Genomic DNA, 24,183 nt, shown 5'->3' with positions numbered 1-24,183 from the left:
CAGAGGGGGAGAGGCAGAGGCGTATTAAAAGTTAGAGGAGCTGGAGTTAGGAGGTCAGGCTGGAGATGTAAAGTTGAGCCGCACGCGAGATCAAACCCCCGAGAACCTCCAGACAGGGCGGAACCCGAGGAGACGGAACTATGCAGCAATTGTGGTCCCGGCTAGCAGAGGTGTGATTTCCCACCGCAAAAAAACAAACCGTGTCAAAGATGCCTGGGGTTTGGACACGGTGACTGCTGCTTTGTTTATTCTAAAAATGTCTTTTGTGTACATGAGAACACACACACACACACACACACACACACACACACACACACACACATACACAAAAATACAAATACATCATGAAGATGTACTCACATACACACAGAAATACATACACAAAATACACACACCTGTTGCCAGGCAACAGCAATGCCCTCTTGATCAGTTCTCATAAGATTTGAGAAAGAGAGAGAGAGAGAGAGAGAGAGAGAGAAAGAAGATGGAGAGAGAGATGGAGAAAGGTCGAACAAATAGCAGTAGAGAGAAGGCGATGCATTGGAGAAGCAGCTGTGCATTCGCTCTTGATGGCTCATGATGCTCCAGGGTCTGTCTGACATCTGTCAATCATACCAACCTCATCAGCCAGCTAGAGTATGAGAGCTTGTGCTGTTGTATGAATACACATCATGGGTCATGCTCACTACAATGTGGGCCAGAAAGATGCATTTAGGTTGTTCTGATACAAAATAATATCACTGCATGGCCTAACGCATCCTGACTGACACATGTCAATCATTTCAGTGATTGACACTGATGGAGTGAGATGCTGCAGGTTGGGCTAGCGCGTGTGTGTGTTTAAGTATCTGTGTGTGTATGTGTGTGTATGGAGGGTGGTGGGCTATTGTGTGTAAACATAGAATACAACTAGAGGTGTCTTCAACCAAACAGAGCCAACAAAGAGATCCGTAGACAGCAGTGAACACATTTACATTACATTTACATTTAGTCATTTAGCAGACGCTTTTGTCCAAAGCGACGTACAAGGGAGAGAATATTCAAGCTACGAGCAATAGAACCTGGTGTAACAATAAATAAATACTACTTTACATTAGAAATATATCAAAATGAAATAAAAAGAAAGAAAGAGTGCAGAAGTGTAACTGCTGTAATTGCAAGTTACGCACTAGTCGAAGTGCCAGTTAGGACGGGAAGTGCTCTCTGAAGAGTTGGGTCTTCAAAAGCTTCTTAAAGGTAGAGAGGGACGCCCCTGCTCTGGTAGTGCTGGGCAGCTCATTCCACCAACGTGGAACTACAAATGAGAATAGTCTGGACTGCCGTGCTTGCACAGACGGCAGTGCCAAACGACGCTCACTAGAAGAGCGCAGCATCCTGGGTGTAACATTTGCCCTTACAAGAGCATTTAGGTAGGTGGGAGCAGAACCATCAAGCACTCTGTAGGCAAGCATAAGTGACTTGAACTTAATGCGAGCAGCTACAGGCAGCCAGTGGAGGTCAATGAGTAGCGGGGTGACGTGTGCCCTCTTCGGTTGGTTGAACACCAGACGCGCCGCCGCGTTCTGGATCATTTGTAGTGGTTTCACCACGCAAGCCGGCAGGCCCGTTAGGAGGGCGTTGCAGTAATCAAGGCGTGAATTCACCAAGGTTTGCACCAGCAGCTGGGTGGCATACTGGGTTAGGTACGGCCTGATTTTGCGGATGTTGAATAGCGCAAAGCGGCAGGACCTAGAGACAGAGGCAATGTGGTCCGTGAAAGTCAGTTGGTCATCAATAATGACCCCGAGGTTTCTTGCTGTTTTGGATGGAACAAGAGACAAGGAGTCAATATTGATGCTGATGTTGTGGTGGATGGCCTGTTTGGCTGGAAAGACCATCAGTTCCGTTTTGGCCAGGTTCAGCTGAAGGTGGTGGTTTTTCATCCATGTGGATATATCAGCAAGACAGTCCGAGATCCGCGCCGAGACAGTGGTGTCCTCAGGAGGGAAAGACAGAAACAGTTGAGTATCATCGGCATAGCAATGATAGGAAAAACCATGCGAGCGGATGATAGGGCCCAGCGAAGTGGTGTAAATGGCAAAGAGAAGTGGTCCCATCACCGAGCCTTGGGGCACCCCTGTGGTAAGGTGGTGAGGTACAGACAGCTGACCTTGCCATGACACATTGAACGAGCGCCCAGTGAGGTACGATTCAAACCAGGAGTGCGCCTTGCCAGAAATGCCCATACTTGACAGTATGGACAGAAGGATGCGGTGGTTGACTGTATCAAACGCAGCTGATAAATCAAGCAGGACGAGAGCTGAGGATTGAGCTGCTGCTCTAGCTGTTTTCAAGGCCTCTGTCACAGACAGAGGCCTTGAAAACAGCTAGAGCAGCAGCTCTAACACCATTACGTGCTTTGCAAACAAGCAGTCAAATCATTTCAGACATCATTTTGTCAATTAATGCTGTCAAAGCATGTGGCAATACGGCCTGAATAACTGCTCCATCAACATCTCTTTATCTCCCGGGGGGTTGCTACAGCTTCCTGAAAAATAACAATAGTCATATTCTGAAACAAACATTTACTGTGGCAGAGACACATCTGGGAGACGGCTCCAGATTGAGAGATGGTATTTGTATCAAAGAAACACTGAGGTGGGAATGATGCCTCAGAGCAATTTGTCCCGAAGATGATGCAAAGGTATCATCGCCTGTGCAAGCACATCTGACATGAATGGCAGACCAGAGGGAGGGAAAGAGAGACGTGGTCAGGACTGGGGTGAGGGGAAAAAAGAATAAGAGAGAGAGAGAGAGAGAGACACACACAGAGAGAGAAACAATAGGAAGAACCACCATTAGGAAGTTATTTTTACCATTTTGTATGGCATGTTGGGGGTAGGTTTTATAACCACTATTAAACAGGCTGTTCACTATGTGGTTTTGTGGTCCAGGCACAGTAACCCACAGAATGTCAGAACAGTGTTTTAGAGTACACCTCGAGATATTTCACAGAAATATACCAGTTAGCAGCTGGCAACGCAATTTGATTTTGTACATGTTGTTTTTTTACGCGTTAACCCCAAACAAACCGTATATCAGAACTAACAGAGGGTAGTGCTCCAATGGGGACAGGGCATACATTGAAAACTCTCCAATGGCAACGCGCCCTTAACCAATTGAGCCACTGGAATGGGTGCAAGAAAAAGTTTACATCGCTATTAGATAGTTTAAGCCATGCTTCAAGGACTGCATTTGTTTATTTTTGAAAACACAGAGAGCTTGCCTAAGGTCGCGACTTAATGTGCAATATAATTGTATTTTTGGGCCACCTTAAAGACTGGATTGGTGTGTCTGCATCCCTTGACCCCTCTACAATGGCTGCCCTGCCTTTGCCAGTTGGACTGTTCACTGGTTTATGTTACTGTTTTTTAACGACCTGTCTGTTCCTCATATCCTCTTTATCCTTACCGTATCTAGCTCAAATACTACTACTGAAGTCCAATGAACCAAATCACAGAAGCACGCCTCACTGTGGCGCACTGCAGGGAGATGGAGGAAGGAATGGATGCAGAGGAAGAAATAGAGAGTGTGAGAGAGAGGGAGAAAGACAGAGAGAGGAGTGAAAGCAGCACCTTGATAGGAGGAACAGGATCGGAATTCGCTGATGCATGATAAAGCGCTACACTGAAACACGGTTCGTATTTCCTGCATGCATCCAGGGAATATAACTTCTTTTACCTCCAAGGGTGCCAGATAAGTGATATCAGTGTCCAACACCAATCAGCTTACACTGCAGCAAATTGGCAAAACTCAGTCAACCCTGTTAAAGTCTGAATGCCTATCAGTCCAAAACGAACATCATATCAGGATTACTTTTGTCCGAGTTCTGTGCCCCTAGTGTTCTACCGTGTGCCACAAATCGATTCCACTACAGCTTCTGGGCCAAACTGTGGTTGTTTTGGCTTTTTCAAGGAGTCATATCGTTTAGACATATCGTCAGGAGCCAGCTAGCATTGCCTAAGTTAGCGCCTTCTCGCTTTTTTGATTGGCAGGATCTGGGTCAAGCTGGAGTTAGTTCCATCTCACAAAAACAATCAGCGCTGACATTGGAGTTCAGCACTGCCATTGGCCCCAGATGATGAGCAATCAGGAAGTAATTAGCCCAAAGTCACGATTCCTCTTACCCACGCACAAACATCTATGGTGACGTCAGGCAGCGCAACCCTGTAATCCTGCCTCTGGCAAACCCACTAAATCGCTCTCCTGTTGCATACTTGAATGGTTTTAGGTGGCTGGGTCACATTATAATGTTAGTGTGCAAGCAGAAAAGGTTGCTCTCTCCTACGCATAAGCTGCTATTACTGCCATAAATACCTCTGCCAAACACAGTGGTAGGTTAGCTCCATTTAGTTTCTGAATCGTGTCAATGCTGTAATCAGCGGTAATACACTGTGATCCAAAATATAGTGGCAACCAAATACAGGGAGGAAGCAGTCCTTTTAACAGCCACTCTGCAGTAATTAGGCACTCAAACCAGGCCTCCTGGCGCAGCTAGATACAAAGAAGAACATATCAAGGCAGGAAATAAATCCCAAGGTCTAGCGGGCTGTGACACGGCAAAAGCTCAGCCATCTCTGAAGAGGAAAATAGTTCAAGGAGCATGACGACTTGCTCTTGCAGTGACTCAAGACACTAAGGCAAATATAGGAAAGAAGTGAAATGAAGGCATTTCTACCTCTCTCTCTCTCTCCCTGTCACACACACATACACACTCTCTCTCTCTCTCTCACACACACACACACACACACACATACACACACACACACACACACACACACACACACACACACTCTCTCTCTCACACACACACACACGCACTCAAACTCAAATGTGTGCTCATCCTCATTTTGGCACACATTCATTAGTCTACACACACACAAACATACACACACCCAGTCGAGCACACACTTCACACACAGGATGTACTGCAATTGAGTAGCTTCAGGGCAGTGATATAATCTTTCCTCTATTCAAATAATTACACCATGTGCTTTATTTCTCTTACTGTCCCCCATTAAATGCATTGTGGAACGGCCTGTAGCCTGAGTGCTGAGGTGAGATAGCGAACGCCAGCCCGAGCCTCTGCAGCATCAGGAAACACAGAGACACAGAGGAAACTGCAGAGGAGTATTCTAAAGCCAAACGGCAACCAGTTCCCCACTGCGGATCATTTCTTTCTTTCTTTTTTTTTTAAATGTATAAATATTCAACATGCAAGAGCCAACTTTCAAACACCAACGCAGGAGGAGAAGAGAGCAGCACACAGTGAGGGAGAGAGAGAGAGAAAGAGAGAGAGAGAAAGAGAGAGAGAAAAAAAAGAAAGAAAATAATTCTATGTACTATCAGGCTTTTGTAACCAAAGCACTCCAACACAGTTCTTTTCTGAGGGCATTCATTAGAATGCGAGTGATTACAGCCGGGATATCCACCACTCAGAATATTGATCTAATCACCGCCTGACTCAAGTCCACAGAGGGGGAGTTGATGCAGCTGATGATTAACACTTGCTGCTGTGCAAATCCAACTCCATCTCCAAACAGTAAAGAGTCCCTCCAAACGCTCTTCAAACGGTAAGCCATTTATTAGCCGTAATAAAGTTCTAACTGAATGGCTTCAATAACATTAAATTAATACCATCAATTATAAGCTAATGCATTCCGTTATGAGGGCATCTTCACTACCATCTCCTCCAGGAGAACAGTTGTACTGTTTTGTCCTTGAGCCGAATTCCAAGACAGTTCTGAACGTTCCTCTCCAGAGGACTACTCTGGCTCAATGTGGAACAGATGGTTAAGTAGAGCTCGGCTCTGTACAGAAACCGCATAAACTCCTGTGGAGAGAGTTGGCTGTCTAGGAACAGGCGTGTAACGGGGAAGACATGTTGTTTTGACCTTTCCAGCACCTCAGGTTGAAAAGTTCTGCTGCAGTAACATCCTTGTATTTATCTTTGTGCTGCAACCATGTGCTGATACATTTGCTCAACCACCTGCTTCGATATTTAGCATACCCAGTTGGCACAGAATATTGGATAATATATTCACTCTCTGAACTACAATCGTCTGTGTCTCACTGATAGCTGTGGTGTTTTTTTTTACTGACTCCCTGTTTCACTTTTTGGCTCATTTATAATGTATTACAAATTCATTCATCTCTTTCCTTTTAAAACTGCAAGTTACTTGTGCCATGCCTTAAATTTTCCTCATTAGAGAATTCTGACGAGAAGACATTTATAAGACATAGCAACACATTTCAGGGTGAAACTCATAGCACAGGACGTATAATCCACACAGCCGTGTCAGCTTACCTTTCTCTACTGCCGTGATGCCCATAGAAGGCTGCCCCAGTCCAGCCTTCCTCTCCCACTTCCCCTCATCGATGCTGTACACCTCCACCGACGCCAGCGGGCTCTGCTGGGCATCCATGCCGCCCATAACCACGAGTTGGCCCCCAAGCACCACGGCCGAGGCCCCCGCCCTGGCGGTGGGGAGGGGCGGCAGCGTGTACCAGTGCTGGCTCTCCAGGTCCAGCGCCTCCACGGCGTCCAGGGGCAGGCCGCTCTCGCTGCAGCCGCCCATCACATAGAGCAGGCCGTCGTGCAGCACCGGCGTGCAGTAGACCCGCCGCGTGGGCATGGGCGGGAACACCTCCCACTGCAGAGACTTGACGGGGGTCAGAGCCATCTCGGGGATGGGCATGACTCCAGGATGGGACGGTGGCAGCAGTGGGGCATAGCACAGCGGGCACGACGGGCGGGCGGTTGAGCAGGGTAGGAGGGGAGGGTGTGGGTGGTTAAAAAACGGAGCGGGGGGGTAAAATCTATCAGAGACACAAAAAAGGACTGGGGGGGGATTATCAGAGTGACAGCAGGGGGGAGTTCTGTTAAATGAGTCAAAACCCTTCAGTGCTGTAGGCTCAGAGGGAGAGGGAAGAGTATGGGAGGGGGAGGGGGGCTAGGAATTTGATGTTTTACTCATCTCCACTGCCTTTTTCAACATTCACTAAAAACAGCTTTTACTGGCAGGCCAAAAATTAATTACTGCACCTGCCCTGCCTTGCAGACAGTGAGTTAAGGGCCAGCCAGACAGTGAGTGCCTAGAAGTCTTCCTTAGTTTGAACTTCTCCAGCAGTTTGCCCAGATTCAAGAGTAATTCCTTCGAAATGTCATGGATAAGGTGGAAGCGTTTCTGGATCAGACGGCGAAGCGCCGAGGCCTCAGTGCTGCCAATAATCCATGGCCATGACTGCCCTGAGATCCTTCATTAAGTTCCTCTGTCAATGGCAATTACCTCTCCAGCGTCTCCAAATCCAATCTACCCAGCGGCGAGAGAGGGATAGGAAATGTGCTGCGTCCTTCAAATGAGCAGTCCCTTCGAGGTGTAATGAGAGCAAGCAGCAATTACCTGGAGAAAAGAATAGAGAATTTCCCCTAATTAGTGAGGACAAAATTACAAGTCCCAGAATGCCGCTGTCAAGCCGTAGGTCTATCTGCCATTCCCAGTGGGATCAGGCAATTGTGCTCCCCCTTGAGATGGAGACCTCGCGGCCTTTGGAAGTAAATGGCGAGGGAGAAAATAAATCTCTTTCACCCGGATGATTCAATGGCCAGGGCAGTGACATTTACAGAAGCGGTGGGGTGGGGGTGTAGGCTGGGCATGTGTGTGTGCGTGTGTATGTGCGTGCCTGTGTGTGTGTGTGTGTGTGTGTGTGTGTGTGTGTGTATGTGTGTGTGTGTGTGTGTGTGTGTGTGTGTGTGTGTGTGTAAGAGAGGTGTGGGAAATGGAAGGAGGTTCACAGGGGCAGCTGCCTGGCCCTCTCCAAAGGTCACCGCATGTCAAGGGACTCTCTGCTCAGACCACACTAAATCATTCTAATTAGGAGGCCTAGGTAGTTAGAGGTCCCAATTACAGTGAGGTATCTGACCCTAATTAGTGTTTTAGAACAATGATGAATGACACACACGGTGAGAACCAAAGAGAGAGAGAGGATGAATAGATATAAGGTATTAAATGAAAAAGGTGTGATTGGATCTATGGCCCTGCAGGGAGATTCACGTGTTTTTCGTGTGTGTGAAACAGACAAAGACGTCCTGAGTGATGTAGAGGAGTGTGGCCCTGCAGGGTCTCCAACAGGTGTGTGTGTGTGTGTTTGTGTCTTTCTGTGTGTGTGCATGAAAAAGACCGATAATGCAGAGGGAAAACTCACAGGCTAGCGATAACAGATGGACAGACTCCTCGGAGAGCACAGCACTGCTGTGGAAGAGGGCAGGAGGAGGTGTGTGAGTGTGTCTGAGTGTGTGTGTGTGTCAAGGGGCAGACTGCTGGGCTGAGTCAGGTGTCTTCAGGTGTGAGATGTGTGTGTGTGTGTGTGTGTGTGAGAGAAAGAGTCACACTCCAGATGGGCCTTCCCCACCTCTCTCCCTCTTAATTGGGTTCGGTGTTTAATCAGGAGCCTGACGACACTGCAGCCCTGTTGCACGCTACATGACACGCCACACCACGGGTCAGGACAAGCAGACTGTCCACTGGCCTAATTATTTAGACCAGGTACGGGCAAGAGCCAGACCTGAATAAGGAACCGGGGGGAGGAAGAGGAGGCTGCCGGCAATGGGAAAGAGAGAGCAGGAAGCAGAGCTGAATGTCGCTCTTGGCACTGTGAGGCGATGTGCCCAGGGAGGGGTCAACTGGGATCTCTCACTCTTTCTCTCTCTCTCTGTCCCTCTCACTCTCGTTCCCTCTCTCTCTCTGTCTCTCTCTCTCTCTCTCTCTCTCTCTCTCTCTCTCTCTGTCTCTCTCCTGGGAGCTTGAGGTGTGCTTAGTCGTGACACTCCAGAGATTTATCTGCTGTCGCCCTCAGAGGAGGTGAGAGCGGTGTGAGTGTGAGGTCCTTGGGGATGGAGGGCCAGAAAGCTTTTCCTGGAAAATAAAGAGAAAAACACAAATACTGCACTGAGTTCAAGCACAGCCAGCTGGAGCGAGGGATGCGCACACACACACACACACAGACAGACACTCACACACACACACACTCACTCACTCACTCACTCACTCACACACTCACACTCACACTCACACTCACACTCACACTCACTCACACTCACTCACACACACTCACACACACACACACACTGTACAAACATACATGTTATGTAGAGACAAATATAATTCCTTAACATTGTAATGTTTGGAAGCTATTTAGTGCATTTGACCATACAACTGATTTAACAAGGATTATGCCAATTTAGGGGAGTTATCAAACCAAAATTCAGGACGAACAAATGGGGGAGGGGGGTGCGGGGGTGAGGGTGGTTGTTAGGGTGAAAAACCAGACAAAGACTGCAAATGTGTATACCTGGGGACATCCATCTAATTCTAATTAGAGTCAATTAGTGGCTTGCTGAGGGAAATGGCTTATAACAAAGCTGACTTTCCTGATGACAGCCACTGCAACTATGGCTGCTATTGATAGGAATTTACTTCAAAGGACTGCGAGTAGAAAAAAAAACATAAAACCACAATCACAACATGATCTCAGCTAAGACTGTGTGGGTCTACAGGAAGTAGTTATTATATTCTGTGTTCTCGGAGGCCATGGATATCATCGTGTTTTAAAAGGCTTTTTAGAGGCCATTTGTCATGTTGCTTTGACCTTTCGACAGATTTCCTTTGATGCGCCTCATCTTCTGACAAAAAATCAATACGCGCAATTCTCCTCAGTCTTCCAAGGCTGAGTTTTACTGGGTGTGTAGGTGTATCTGCTGAGTGTGGCAGTGTTTATGCTCTTCACCTTGACGATGTGAAACCATCTGAGGCGTTTTTGTAAATGAAGGAATACGGCACGGATAGTTTAAATAATCAGCCATCACTGTTGAAGGCTCAGGGAAAGCTCACAGGCTTAAACGTTTTGTTCAGAGACCTCACTTAAGTTCTAAAGAATGTTTTTCATTCTGCAAAAAGTTTTCCACAGGAGTCAAAAAAGACAGAGAGAGACAGCGAGACAGAGAGAAATGAGAACAAAGACCTTGTCATACAGTGCTAATTTGGGTTTAATTTCTCGTTAGCCGGCGAAATACTGATAGCGCCTCTATTGAAGGCCCCTCTCTCTCCCTCCACTCTCTCCTTCTTCTCTCTCTGTCCTTCTTCGCCCTCTCACTGTCCACCCTGCTGTGCGGATCTTTTCTGCTGACCACTCTTTAGCGCTGTCGCCTGGCTCTTCCCAACACAGAGACGAGATGAGACGAGTGCAGGGGAAGTGGAGGGGAAGCTGGCAGTGTGCCAAACACGAGCAGCGGGGGCTCCCTGCCTCTGCCCACCACACCCCACCCCCCCACCCTGCCCCTGTATGACAGGGCTCTTGCATATAAATGTCACTCTAATCAGCAGCGATTCCACCCATATGACAACCCTGTAGGAGGAGAACCCCGCAACACACACACACATACTGCCACAGCCACTGCCTACACTCGCCCCACCCTAAACCCCTGTGAAGGGCATTACAAGGGGGGGACGACGACGACTGTGGCCTGAATCTGTCTGTCTGACGGGTGACAATCAACCCCCTGACTTCCATGTCCTCACACTGCTCATGTTCTACTGCGGAGGTTACAGCGGACCAGGCAGGAGGAGGTCAACCACCATGCCTGCCACAGTCTGGGTCTCTCTCTCTCTCTCTCTCTCTCTCTCTCTCTCTCTCTCTCTCTCTCTCTCTGGGTAAACCCGAAGAGGGTCTCTTTTATATTACATCACAATTATTGAATCAAAATATAACTGCGCTATTAAGCAATGTAACATTAAGTAGTGACAAGTAAGGTTATTGTAATGCTTTTAACTTACATGAACTAAAGTGGAGCGGGAGAGAGAAAAAGATTGAACTTGATGGCCCTTCTCTCCAAGATATTTCCCACCCAAATAAATCAATAAAGGTCCCTTTTCCTCTCCTGTATTCCTCCAGATTCCTCTTATGGATAATAATCCATAATATAGTAATCCATTTTACTATACACATTATAAGGAATGAAGAGTTATGGTATATAAGTAATAGTGCATATTATCAAAGTCCTATTAGACAATGGTTATTAGAGTGTAACACTCTACTTAATGGTGCAGTTACGCTGTAACAATGGTGGTGTGGAATAAATTGCAAAGAGAGTTTTTAGACTTCTTGTTATGATGTGTTGAGACTGATTACAATTTCAAATGACTGAGACTGTGAGTGTGTGTGAGTACGTGTGTGTGTGTGTGTGTGTGTGTGTGTGTGTGTGTGTGTGTGTGTGTGTGTGTGTGTGTGTGTGTGTGTGTGTGTGTGTGTGTGTGTGTGTGTGTGTGTGTGTGTGTGTGTGTGTGTGTGAGTACGTGTACGTGTACCTGAGGGACCAAAACAGAAGTGAGTGAATTCAGGTGGATGGATAATTCATGTGCTGATTAGAATTGCAGAGCGCCGCGTGATCATGGAGCGATTACATATGGATGTGATGGCGAGATCAGATAGACAATGAGAGAGCCTTCAGTCATGGCCATCACAAACCATTCTCCTCAACATCACAGTACACACACATGTGCACACACACACACACACACACACAAAGAAAAAACACACAAATACACGTGCGCACACACACACTCACACACACACACATACACACTCTAAACACTCTGCTTGTTTTAGTACAACTGATGAACAAGCTGTGACTACAACGGAAAAAACAACAACAACTACTGCTCTAAAGCTGCAGAGGAACAGACTTCCTGATCCAGTAGAACTAATCGCTGCTTTGAGTCCAGGATGGCTTCCAACGACACCCCCAGGGTTTCTTCGAGCGAGTCTGCTGCCCTGGCATTGATACCAAGTCCTATAATATCCATGATCACAGCTTACTCATTCACGACAGTCACAGAGGGACCAGGCAAACATTTCAGCCGACGCTCAAGTTCCAGCACAAAAGACGAGGCTGAGATGCTGAGCTGCTAGGTGTGCTTAAATGATGAATGATGAAGCTACATGTGTTGTTTGCTGAAGAGGGCCGTATACTTCATTTTTTCCACAGGGTTCAGTCTTTGCCTCTTGCTGGTCCATTGGGGAATCGGGGAAAAAAATGACTTCATGTAGCGGCAGACATTCGGAGGGGAATTTTCCTAATGAGGCTGTCACAACATCACTTTAGCTAATGCTCACTATGTTTTGAAAATGTTAATCCTGTGGGCTGAAACAAACGGTTTTGTGATACAATTTCAAAAGAGAGACAGGGAGTATAAAAGAAATAGCCAAACATCAGACCTTTCTCACTTGGATATTTTATTTGTTTTGCCTGCCTTCCCCTTTGCTGCAGATTCAATCTGAAATTTTGATGTTGGGCTGTCATTTATAATTCATCTCTCTACCCACCCCTCGCCCCCCCTGGCCTCCTGCGCCCCCCGCCCCTCCCCCCACCCCAGCCCCCGCCTCTCCAGTGTCTACTCTCGTGTTTGTTCCCCATCCGTCCTGCTTCACATCGACTCTTCACCACCTCCGCTGACAGACAGCTCACAAAACTCATCACATCTCTGTGTTTAGCCTCCACAGACACAGGGGCCCAGAGCTAAGGTGTGTATGCACACACAGGTGTGCATATACGCACAGACACACACACACACACACAGGTATATATTTATATACACACACACACACTCACACACACACACGCACAGGTATATATTTATATACAAAAGTACACATACTCACATCCATGACACTCCCACTCATATAGACAGGCACTCAAGGAAAATGCATGCACACACACACACACACACACACACACACACCGACACACATTCACAAAGAAACACAAGCACATAGGCAAAACTCATGTACACACACACACACAGACACACGCACATACATCAATACAAACACACATATATACACACTGTGTTGGGGAAGCTACTTTCAAAGCATAGCATTGCAAGCTACCAATTACTTCACACTGAAAGACTTTGAACTACAGCAGGAAGAAATCTAAAGCTGTTTAGAAAAAGTAGTCTAAACTACTCAGATTGACAAAGTACGTGTGATATGACATTATAACAAAATATAACACAAAAAGTCACATGCCAGCCAAAGCTGCCACTCAATTGAATTTACTGCAAAACTGCAATATATACATAATACACAATATAAATACACCCCACTATTCATGGGAAATACAAGGAATGTCAGCTTTGGTTTTGTATTCAATGTCCATCAGTCAAACACCTGCCTTCCAGAAACTAGAGTCCAGGTGAGGGTACTGCACCAAGCAGGATGACTCAGTCAGCCGAGGGACCTCTCAAATAGCAGGCCACAACTTCTTTGAACATTTGCACATGCATTACACAAAGTGCCTGCCTAATGCAGTGCCTGGGCAACACAAAAATGGCAAAAAAGAAATGTTGCTACTTGAATCACTATGAAAATATGAATGTAGTTCAACCACCAACAAGCCACAGCAAAATGTTGTTAACCTACGTACTAGTTTAATGGCATGCAGTTCACTGCTCCCCACTACTGCATACACAGAGGCAGTCATTAAAACTCTGTATGAGATCAATGACAAGGCAGTGGCGTAGATGTGACGATAGCGGAAAATCCATTAAGACGCGGGCGTATTTGTGGTGGCGCTGCTTTGTGCAGGTATAAAAGATGAGCAGTAGGGGGCTGCGGGGGTGCGGGGGCTTTGTTCCTGTGATCCATGCTGTGAGGAACAGGGATATAAATGGCTTGGCTATATCAGACGAAAACACAGAACAGAAGCGTGTTAAGTGTCACGTCACAGAGGCCCCCTGAACAGTAGCAGGAATCTTTTAGATGGATGGAAGGAGTGGAGAACAGGCCCAGAAGTGGAACGGCTCATTTCTGAAGCCCGCGGGAGGGGGGAGTGTTGGGCAAACGAAAAACTTGGAATCATCGGCCAGGAGTGTGTTTCAGCGAATGCTGATTTAGTCAAAACATGGAGGAAGACAAATGATCAGAGAGAATACAAAGTGAGACAAAGAGAAATTAGACAGACACACTGAGACAATCAGAGAGTGACACAGACAGACAATTGGAGAGATAAAAGAGAGGGAACGAAAGTGAGAGAGAGAGAAAGAGAGACAGAGGAAGGGAAGAGAAAGAGAGGAAGAGAAAAAAAGAGGAAAAGATGGATAAAAAGACAAGAGATACAGAGAAAGAGATAGTGAGCTTGAGAGAAAATTAGTGAGAAAAGGAGAGGGTGGGGGAAGAGAAAGAGAGAAAAGAGTGTGAGATAGAGAAAGAAAGAAAGAAAGAAAGGGAGAGATTATAGTGTGTGTTGTGATCTAGGCACGGCTCAGGCATCTCTTAGGTGATAAACAGCATTGTGGAAGCATCAGGAAGTGCCCTCAGGTCAATTGTCCAATCAGACGCTCTGCTGCTTCACACATCCATGAGCGCACACACAATCAAGGGAGAAAAGCAGCCAAGACCACACATCTCACATACACACACACACACACACACACACACACACACACACACACACACACACACACACACACACACACACACACAATAGGCCTTTATTTGGATCGATAAGCAAAAGCAGTAGGACAAGATCCAAATGCATTGGGAAGTCTCAGTGGCAAGGCAACAGGTTTACATACAAGACATGTGATTTTGAATGTGGTCTTTACGGTCATTATAAGGCACATTGTAAAAAGTATTAGTCTTACGTCAGCCATACCATACGCTCTTCCCTGCATTAACGCTTGCAATTACAACACACAGACACAGACACACAGACACAGACACAGACACACACACACACACACACACACAAATGCAAGGGGCCAACATTATTCATAGCATTTAAAGTTGGGTTGAATCTGTAGTGAAGAAGACATGAAACAGTGCTATGTGCAGATAGACACAATATGTATACCAAGGAATCGAGCTATCAACCTACTGAACAACCAACATCTCTCTCTCTCTCCCTCTTCTTTCTTTCTTCTCTCTTCTTTTCCCTCTGTGTCATTGATGCTGTCCTCATACCAAAAATAATCTACTACAAAATGCTACTGAACAAACATTTTGCCATGAGAAGCCACACTGTTGTCAGCCTGGGACCACAAGTCCCAGCAGGGTGATGGAGGAACACAAACAGGGGACGTTTCTCACACACACCCTGGGAAGTAGCGAGACACACCCACACACACACACACACACACACACACACACACACACACACACACACACACACACACACACACACACACACACACACACACACACAAACACCCACACATGCGGCCCACCACAGCAGCAGGGGTCCGTCCCCCAAGTCCAAGGCCACAATGCGAACAGCCAGACTGAGCCATCCAGGGAGCACACGAAAACTAGGCCAGAGCAATTTAAGGAGACAGGGGAAATGGGAGAGAGAGAGAGAGAGAGAGACAGAGACAGAGACAGAGACAGAGACAGAGACAGAGAGAGATATTGAGACAGAGAGAAGGGCAAGATGGAGAGATTGTGAGAACTAAAGTGGATTGAACATGTACCCGTGCAAAGCCACAGCAAAACAGCAATCTATCATCACCTGTGATCACAGGAAGTAGCTGCAGAGTGCAGCAGGTGATAGAGAGGGGGGGGGAGGGGAGAGAGGGAGAGGGGGAGAGAGGGAGAGGGAAAGGGAGAGAGGGAGAGAGAGAGAGAGGGAGGGAGAGGGGAAGAAGGAGAGAAACGGATGCACAGCGGGCAAAACAACAAAATATCCAACACAAACAGCAACACAACAAAAGACACTAAACAAACAAACAAACCCATCAGATGATAGAATCTAAATACCAACGTTGCAACTACAAACCCATCAGATGATAGAATCGCATTAAATGCCAACGTTGCAACTACAAACCCACACATATACTAGTTCAATAAATCATCAGTGCCGGCAAGGGGGGTGTTCCACGTACGTGGTTTAGTGACAACCCTTGGTAAGTGGTAAACCTCCTAAAAGAATAGCCCTATGGTTTTGTTTTGCTAGGAGAATGAAGCCATAGAGCTCTTCTATTAGTAGGTTCACCACTTACTCTGAGTTAACTTACCCAGGTTTGTCACTAAGCCGCATACTTGAAATAAACCCCCCCCCCCAACAGGAGAAATAGACAGCAGATGATTGGAGGTGTCTGCTCAGAATATTTTGCCCTTCTGACCACTTCCCTCCAGGGGCAAGAGGGCTGGGGGGTTTTTGACTGGCTTTGGCGTTCTGTTGCCTCTGGATGAAAACAGAGGTGTCACTGCTCTCACAACTGCAGTGGCAGGGGGACAAAAGAGACGGAGAGAGAAAGAGAGAGAATGGGAGAGTGCAAGAGAGAGATAGAGGGAGAGAGAGAGATGATGGAGGAGAGAGAGGAAGAAAGAGATAGATGCACAGGCCAAAAGAGGGAGCCAGCCAGAGAACGGGCGAGATGGGAAGAGATTACGAGTGTGAAAGCAAGGGAGTGGAAATGAAATTTGTCAGCTCCCTGTGGTCCTTCTTCAGGAAGCTCAATCTCTGCTGTAAGACCACCTTCTCAGAGCTTGAACGCTACATTCTGTTTTACACTTCTCTGTTCTCACCCAGGGTGGCCTCGCCCTCTTCCCCACCTGCGTTTCTGCACCACTTCTATCAATCTCAGCCTGTTCGTTTTTTATAACGTGGCAGAGAGCGATGCTCTCCCCTGGGCCTAACCAACCTCTCTGAACCCACGGAGAGAGAGAGAGAGAGGGAGAAGGAGAGAGAGAGGGAACACACTGAGACAATAATGGAAGAAGTAGAGGCAGAAAAAAGAAAAGCTCACCAAACTTCCAGGTCCATGTGAAAGACTGATGAAGCGCTTCAACATTTCAGAGTCAACACATAAAACTCCTCTGCTCTCATACCTTTCTAACTGAAGCCCGCTCTCTCTTACAGTAAAACACTAGTTACTTCAGCAATGATTACCCACCAGTGGAGCAGTGGTCTAGGCCCTTTCTCATTCTGAGACCTCCTAATGAGGTGTCCTCAGAGTCTAAGAGGAATGCGGATCAGAGTGGAAAATGTGATGAAGCAAGCACTTTCCTGGGCGCATAAATATGTATGCAGGGGATATTTAAGAGGACATGCTCTAACAAACTTCATTCAAAGTGAAAAATCTGAGGTGAGAAGGTTGATTTTTTTTTTACGGGGCTTCCATAGGGCGCCTCTTCAGAGCATATCAATTAGTTCTACTGCACTCCACCAAAAAGCTGAAATTAGGCTTGCTTTCCTGAAAGCCAATACATTAGTTTAGACATGGTGAGAAGGGTATTTCATCTTATTTATGAAGCGTAAGGGATAACATGTGTGTAATGCCCTTGTGTTTGTCTTTATCTGTGTAGCTGGGCTGCAAGTGTATGTGTGTGTGTGTGTGTTTGTGTGTGTGTGTATTATCAGTTGTGTGTTATTTAACTTGTCCTGTGTTTTTGGCCATTTTCATTTCTTACAGCGTCATTTTCTTTTGCGTGGATGAGTCATAATGAGGAACGGATTATAATTGTAATTATCTGCAGCACAGTGGAAGTGATGATCAAAACTTGTGACAGTGGATTTAATTGGACTTGTTTTTGAAAAACACTTCACTTCATCCTCCCCTCCTGTTCCCATGGCCGCCATCTCAGACGTCAATCAAATGAGGAAATTCAAAAGATAAATGTTTGGAATGAAATTAGCCTTGCCCGTCGCCCCTGCTCAGAGCAGCAACATTCATCAAACTACTCCTCTGCCCTTAATCAATCAAGATGGAGGGTACGTGACACTACACAGTTTTCTTCACACTCTTGTATCTATTGCTGGTTGACCTTTGAGCTTCCAGTGGAGAAATACAGAACCTGTAGCACATGTACATCTTGTGTGTGTAATCCCAGGTGTGCAGGGTGTACGTGCCACTGAAGTCTCTCTGGATCTCAACATCATTGCATTTAGAGACAATGTCAGAAATAAGATGACAGCCTATTCTGAACCACTCCTTGTGTGTATGTGTGTGTGTGTGTTAGGGATCATCAATGGTGTGATTGTATCAGATTTAAGACAATTAACATATGTGTAATGTTTGTTTAGATATATGCATATATGTAAGGTACAGGCCTATAACTATGTGTGTACATTTATGCTTATTCCTGCGTCTACATTGGTTAATGCAAGTGTAGCCACTTGACCACCTCCTTTAACTGACATCAAAGCTGCAGCACGGGTCCCCTCGCATCTCTTTAATTAAATCTCCACACTCTGGGTGCAGCGGCGGCAGCATGTGGTCAATGGGGGGTCGGGGCGATAAGGTCAAGTTAGTTAGGTCACAAGTCATCCATCATCTGCTTTGCTGCTCTCCATCAGTGAGCTAATCTGACTCAGGCATGAAGAGTAGCCAGGCAACAGGGAACTGGCACAAGCCCAACTGGGCAAGATTACGGTAAATCGGTGATTCACTTGCATGCGTTGCTTTTGTGTTTGGGGTCGCTCACTGCATTAATTCTTCACAGCACCTGATACCGTTGATGTGAAACAGAGACCACCTTCTAACCTTAGTAATTACTAGAGCGAGTGGCAGGCAATTAAGCCAATGTGCCTGTGGATTTATAACTTTAATGTCCTTTTCCATTAATATGGAATCATATTATTTTTGAATCATTTTTGTTGAAATTAGCTTATTAAGTACATCAGTGTTTTCGATGAAGAGGTCCTCTTTAAAGGACCAGCTTTCTCTTTCAAAGTTAATTTGACCATTAAGTATGCCTTACAGCATGAAATCTTTATTTAAAAGAAAACCTCGATAGCCAAAAAGCTCATCAAAGCAACATTCTCTTTTACACACACCCAAACACACACACACACAGACACACATATATATCCTCTAGCCACTCAGTGAACATTAATTAAATCAAGCAACTGGATAAAAAAAATAATTGGCAAGTGCTGGGACAAAGAGATGAGTTTAACTGAATAGCAAAGCTTCTGAGGACAAGTCTGAGAGTGTTCTCACATTCATTAAATCCTTTCATTTTGTATCTGTATCAGCCTCAACAGATGTCATGGCAAGTTGTCCCTCCAAACAGGTCCAGAATGTATAAAAAATATTTGGATGGTCTCTCGCTCTACGAAAGTTTAGTCACTTTTAGAAGAAAATCCCACGGAGGCTGCTGTAGTCTACACCTAATGGTTTGCTACTGTAGTTTAATAGTCTTCATCTCCGTCATCTTAACTGTAGCACCCATTGCAATGACTTGCTGAGGATTAGTCTTTTTAAAGTGATAGTGCTCCTACACTGCATTGCCTTTTACAGTCTGAGAAAACTCACCAGCAAATGCTAAAGCTTATGACCTCCCCTACCTTGTATGTAGACCGATATTACACAGTATTTCCAATGACACCAGCTGTGTGTTTTACGGTGTTGCAGCCTGCACGGCAGTGTATGGCATACAACCATAAGGTAGACATTCAAAACAGAAGCCAAAAACAAGGGGTGAAATTAAGAATGAACTAAGCCTATATTCAACGTTCTCATTAGCACATTTTTTTTAAACAATTCGCCTGTTATTATTATTTAAACATATGCCTGTCACTTTTGTTTAATATGCCTGTAACCTGCCATTTGTTAAAACTCTCGCGACTAGTTAACAAGAAAATGAGCATCCCACCTGTATGGTGTTCTCGCTGTGTATTCAGCAAGTAGCGCTTTAACCTTTCGTATGATTATGCAAATGATCACTGGGTAGGATCAGGTTATCAACTCTATACACATGACGGTAATTACTGCCTCAAGGGTGCAGACAAGAAAGGAGTCTATGAAACGCCATGATTAACGAGTACATTTGATTATGAGAAAATTACAGACTGGAGGAGATGTAAGATTATTTACACTGTACGTGGGCAGAGCTAAGTAGGCTAGGTGAGTTCAAAGTACGGAAGCTATGTATAGCAAAAGAAGGAACTATTTTTGGAACATAAGCTGAATAAAAAGGCAGCCTTCCACTTGTGGGACGAGGAATTTAACGGAAGAGACTGACATAAATGAAAAATGATGTATGACAACAGCTATATCAGGGACACAGCATGAAGAGGGGCGCAGAGCAAACGAGCATAAGGGCGCCCATATGCTAGTGACAACAATAGAAAAATTAAATAATTACCATTGCAGAGGGGAAAACAAAGAAAAACTAAATATTTAGCATGGAGGAACAATGTCATGTTAAAATGTATGAGGGTGGAAAAGGGGCGCAGGATCAGAGAGGGATTGGGACTAAGTTTTTGAATTCAAGGTGTCACTGGAACAGGTGATACTAACACCTAACGAGGAGATGTGCAGAAGCAGGTAGAAATTAGATACATTTTTAGCTTTTTTAGATCAATTTTGCGTCAGTATTGGACGGACGCTTTAACTTCCTTTCAGTTTTAAATAATAGTACCCGCAAAATAAGGTTGAGATAACAGCTGTTTGAATGATCCCAGTATTAAATATATCATACCGACACTGGAAGAACCTAAAAACGTTGTACAGCGGCATTAGATCGCATCCTTTCCCTAAACACTGCAACGTTAAAGCTGGTGCTGCCGAGACTGCAGAGCCGACTTGTCTGAAGCGCAGCAAACCTAGACTATGTGAAACGTCTGTGCAATTATTTGATGAGATATGACAATTTGAATGTGACATCAAGTAAACTGTGTAATAAACACATGGAACGAGTTATTATTTTTCTACTGCATACATACATACATCACAGAAGCAAACAGTCCTAAGTCTTAAACTGGCCTATCCGATACAAGAACACGCTTGTGTCCATGTCAATGAAGGCAAAAAAAATGGCAAGAAAATATAAGCGATTGAACATTCAGGCTAATATTGAAACAAGCATTTTCAGTTACATTCTTGAACCTCTCTGAGACGGCTGGATTGGGCAAAAACCCAAATTCGAATTTCTTTTGAATCGTGCTCTTGCTTTTTTCCCAAGAACCCAAACACACAACATTAAGTCACACAAGGTCCAAAGTGAGGTTCGGATTATGGTGTGACGGACGAAGACCAAACACAAAACTTTTGCCAACGTGGAAAAGCCACTATACCTTAAAAGCATCTCCTCCCCACGGACATCCTCATAGCCACGTCCCGCCAGTGAAGTACTCTGACAACCTTTCCAACCTCGTATACTGCGCGAAGCGCTCGCAGATCCCTCGCTCTGTGTTTAGTGTCTCGACTCTCGAGCAAACAATCAGCTGTTGGACTCTACCATTGGCAAATCAGCACACTCTCTGCTCTCCCTCCCCGCGCTGGTGCGTAAAATATGCACTTTACCTCACTGGTTGCTGCTGTAAAACACATTCTGTGTCGTCAGGGAATACACTTGTTTTTGTTAGCTACATCTTGTAAAGAGATGATGGTCTGAGATCCATCGTTAGTCATTTTTGAGATATGGGCTTCTGATTTTTTTGTAAGGAACAGGCTAACGTAGCCAATATTTCAACCTAGCGCTCTAGCTCTCCAAAATATCAAGTTCTGTATGTACATTTATTTTAAAGTATAGAATCAAGTTTAAAGCTGAAATATAATCATTTAAGTTTTCAAGGGAGGATAACTTGTACAACACAACCATTACAAACTGCCATGGGAATGCGTCGGTTCTCTTTAATTAAACCCAATAGTCTAATTAAACTAGGTATAGCTTTTTGATTTATTGGTGCTACGTTCTACGAGGAGGTATTCAGGAAACTGGAAAGCAGTCCGAGATGTATTATCAGACAGTTACATAAATCCATACTTTATCTTTGTGCTGATTGCCCGGCTACAAACCGCGGACGTGTAATTGGATGCATAATGCAGAATTCCATTTACTCAGTCGAAACAATACATTACTGTCTGTCGCTGCCCCCCGTCGCGGCTCCCCCTGCGCGGCATCTGCTCCGACTTTTATGACAAATTATACCAGTCAGAGGTGCGCCCCACCTGACATTAAACGCTTTGCAGACTGATCCCTACAGAAAATCAATGGTCACACTGCCCCCCTGCGGCTTACTAATGGCCTACAATAAACTATTAGGACAGGCGTAGACTGTCAAGTTAGACCTGATGGAGACAGTAAAGGGGCGAACATATTTCATGGCTTTTGTTATTTTTACTTCTGAGGGGTGAAAGCATGAGGCATGAAAAAGTGTTCCAGCCCACCAGTATTGTCGATGCTCAATTTTTTGCTTCTCTGTTGGCTCATTTGTGTGTTTCTTTTTCTGGTCGAGTAAAACTGAACATAAAATGCGTTAGCAGAGGACAAATCAAGATGCATAGGAAGTAGTAACCCCAGAATTGCATCTTGTGTAGGTTTGGAGACATTGTAATTCTTTTTTGACAAGTATTATTTATCGCACATTTAAGTGAGGCATGTTGGTAATCCTGTAGAGGAACGCGCAACCACATTACACACAACCCATTACCCAAGAAAACAACACACTCTGCGACCCTTTCAAGACTTTGACACAGTGATACACCACCCCCATCTGTATAATCCTACATAACTCTCCTCACTTGGTATCATAGATGTTGGAAATAGGGGTTCGGGGGTGCAATCGACAGCCTCCCCTTCCTCGACGTCCCTGCTTGGTATGCTCATTACTAGTATTCCATTTAAGAATGGTTAAAGTGGTTTGCATGTGGATTCTTCGCCACCTGATGGGCATTTTCTGTGTTATTACATCCCATTTTTGAACAACAGGTGTGAACAACAGGTTGAACAACTGGTGTAACATATTAATGTTTGGGTAAGAACTGTTGTGATTTCATATGGACACATACGATAACTAGGGATGGGTATCGTTTGGTTTTTATCCGATACCGGTACATAACCGATACTTTTAAAACGATACCGGTGCCTAAACGGTGCCGGAAAGGATACTTTTATAAAAAAAATGAATGACGATTGACGACATTTAAGAAAGGCTTTTTTTATTGCCAAGGCAATTTTTTTTTTTCAAATTGAACAATATATTAACTGTTTAAAGTATATTATAAATATAAATACATACAAAACACTTGGATTCAAACTACAGCTTCAAACTTTTTAACTTCAAACTATGAACATTATATTAACTGTAAACAACAGTTTATAGTATACTTAAATAAATATAAATAAATACAAAAAACAGCTTCAAACTTCTTTTGGAGTTTGGAGTCAAAAATGTATTATTTTGTTTGCATTTATTTCATGAAATTTCACCATTTTATGATTGGTTTATACCTATCTTTTCTTTCTTGTTTATAGTTAATCTTGTTACTTGAACACACTGAGTACGAGAAAATGTGTACTGCCCCTTTAAGAGACTACCGTAGGTAGTTTAGCTGTCATCTCCGTATATTTTTCAGTCTTCGGTTGCTGATCTGCCGTTGACTCTTGCCTTCTCGCCCCTCTTTTCACGCAATTGTTTTGTTGCATTTGCTGCAAGTCGCGATGTTTGAATATTTTTGTGCGAAATACAGCCACACTTTTGGCCGTTTAGCTTTCGGTATTTTCTCTGTTAAAAGGTTGATGGCTAGTTCTGTTTGTGCTTGCTCTGTGAAATGCTGCATGCTCTTTACTGTCATAAGACTGTTGCTATGAAAACACCAATGAGCGTGAGCGACACAGGACACCGTTTACATTGGGAGCTGGGGCAGTTTTACATGTGCCCCGCGGAATCTGCCTAGCAACCGTTTTCAATTGGCTCAGGCACCGAAATGAAGCACCGAAATCTGCGTTGCATTTCGGTCCGGGTAGGTACCGGTTGTATTGGAACCGGTTCCATATTGGTACCGGTTCTCGGTACCCAACCCTAACGATAACATCAGTATTCCACACAAATAGAAAAATAATGTAAGAGTGTGAAATCATTGATAGTCCACCCAGAGTCCTTTACTTCCTCAAAGAACTGAAACTTTGCTTCCGTCAATCTCTTCTTAAAATTACTCATCAATCTCCTCCTGCTGATCAATACATCCCTCAAACCCATTCAGGTGAACTCCAGGCCATGATGCACGATCAATACCTTAGACACAGTCTCTGTGTGAGTCTGATCAATGTAGCCTCAAGACATCAGCTGGAGGCTTTTGGCCAATGGAGCCCGTCAAAGCCCAAGCAGAGCAAACATAAACAAGACCACGGCAAAGC

General features: G+C 45.0%; 1 protein-coding gene across 2 annotated transcripts in view; it reads right to left on the bottom strand.

Annotated features, from left to right (window-relative positions):
- klhdc8b (kelch domain containing 8B) overlaps positions 1-21,661 on the bottom strand; it is an 85,534-nt gene extending 63,873 nt beyond the window's left edge. Inside the window, exons 1-3 of one of the 2 annotated variants that reach the window (XM_031565976.2) lie at positions 21,119-21,661; positions 8,245-8,954; positions 6,347-7,442 (exon numbers count right to left, since the gene is read on the bottom strand). In XM_031565976.2, the coding sequence (XP_031421836.1) occupies positions 6,347-6,737 (391 nt within the window). In that variant the 5' untranslated portion in view covers positions 6,738-7,442; positions 8,245-8,954; positions 21,119-21,661. The remainder of the gene's footprint in view (positions 1-6,346; positions 7,443-8,244; positions 8,955-21,118) is intronic. The other variant, XM_031565975.2, reaches the window with a different exon arrangement.
- Positions 21,662-24,183: the final 2,522 nt, after the last annotated feature.

This window comes from Clupea harengus, chromosome 4 (assembly GCF_900700415.2).
Source record: "Clupea harengus chromosome 4, Ch_v2.0.2, whole genome shotgun sequence".
Lineage (NCBI taxonomy): Eukaryota > Metazoa > Chordata > Actinopteri > Clupeiformes > Clupeidae > Clupea > Clupea harengus.
This window is presented reverse-complemented; position numbering and strand designations above follow the sequence as displayed.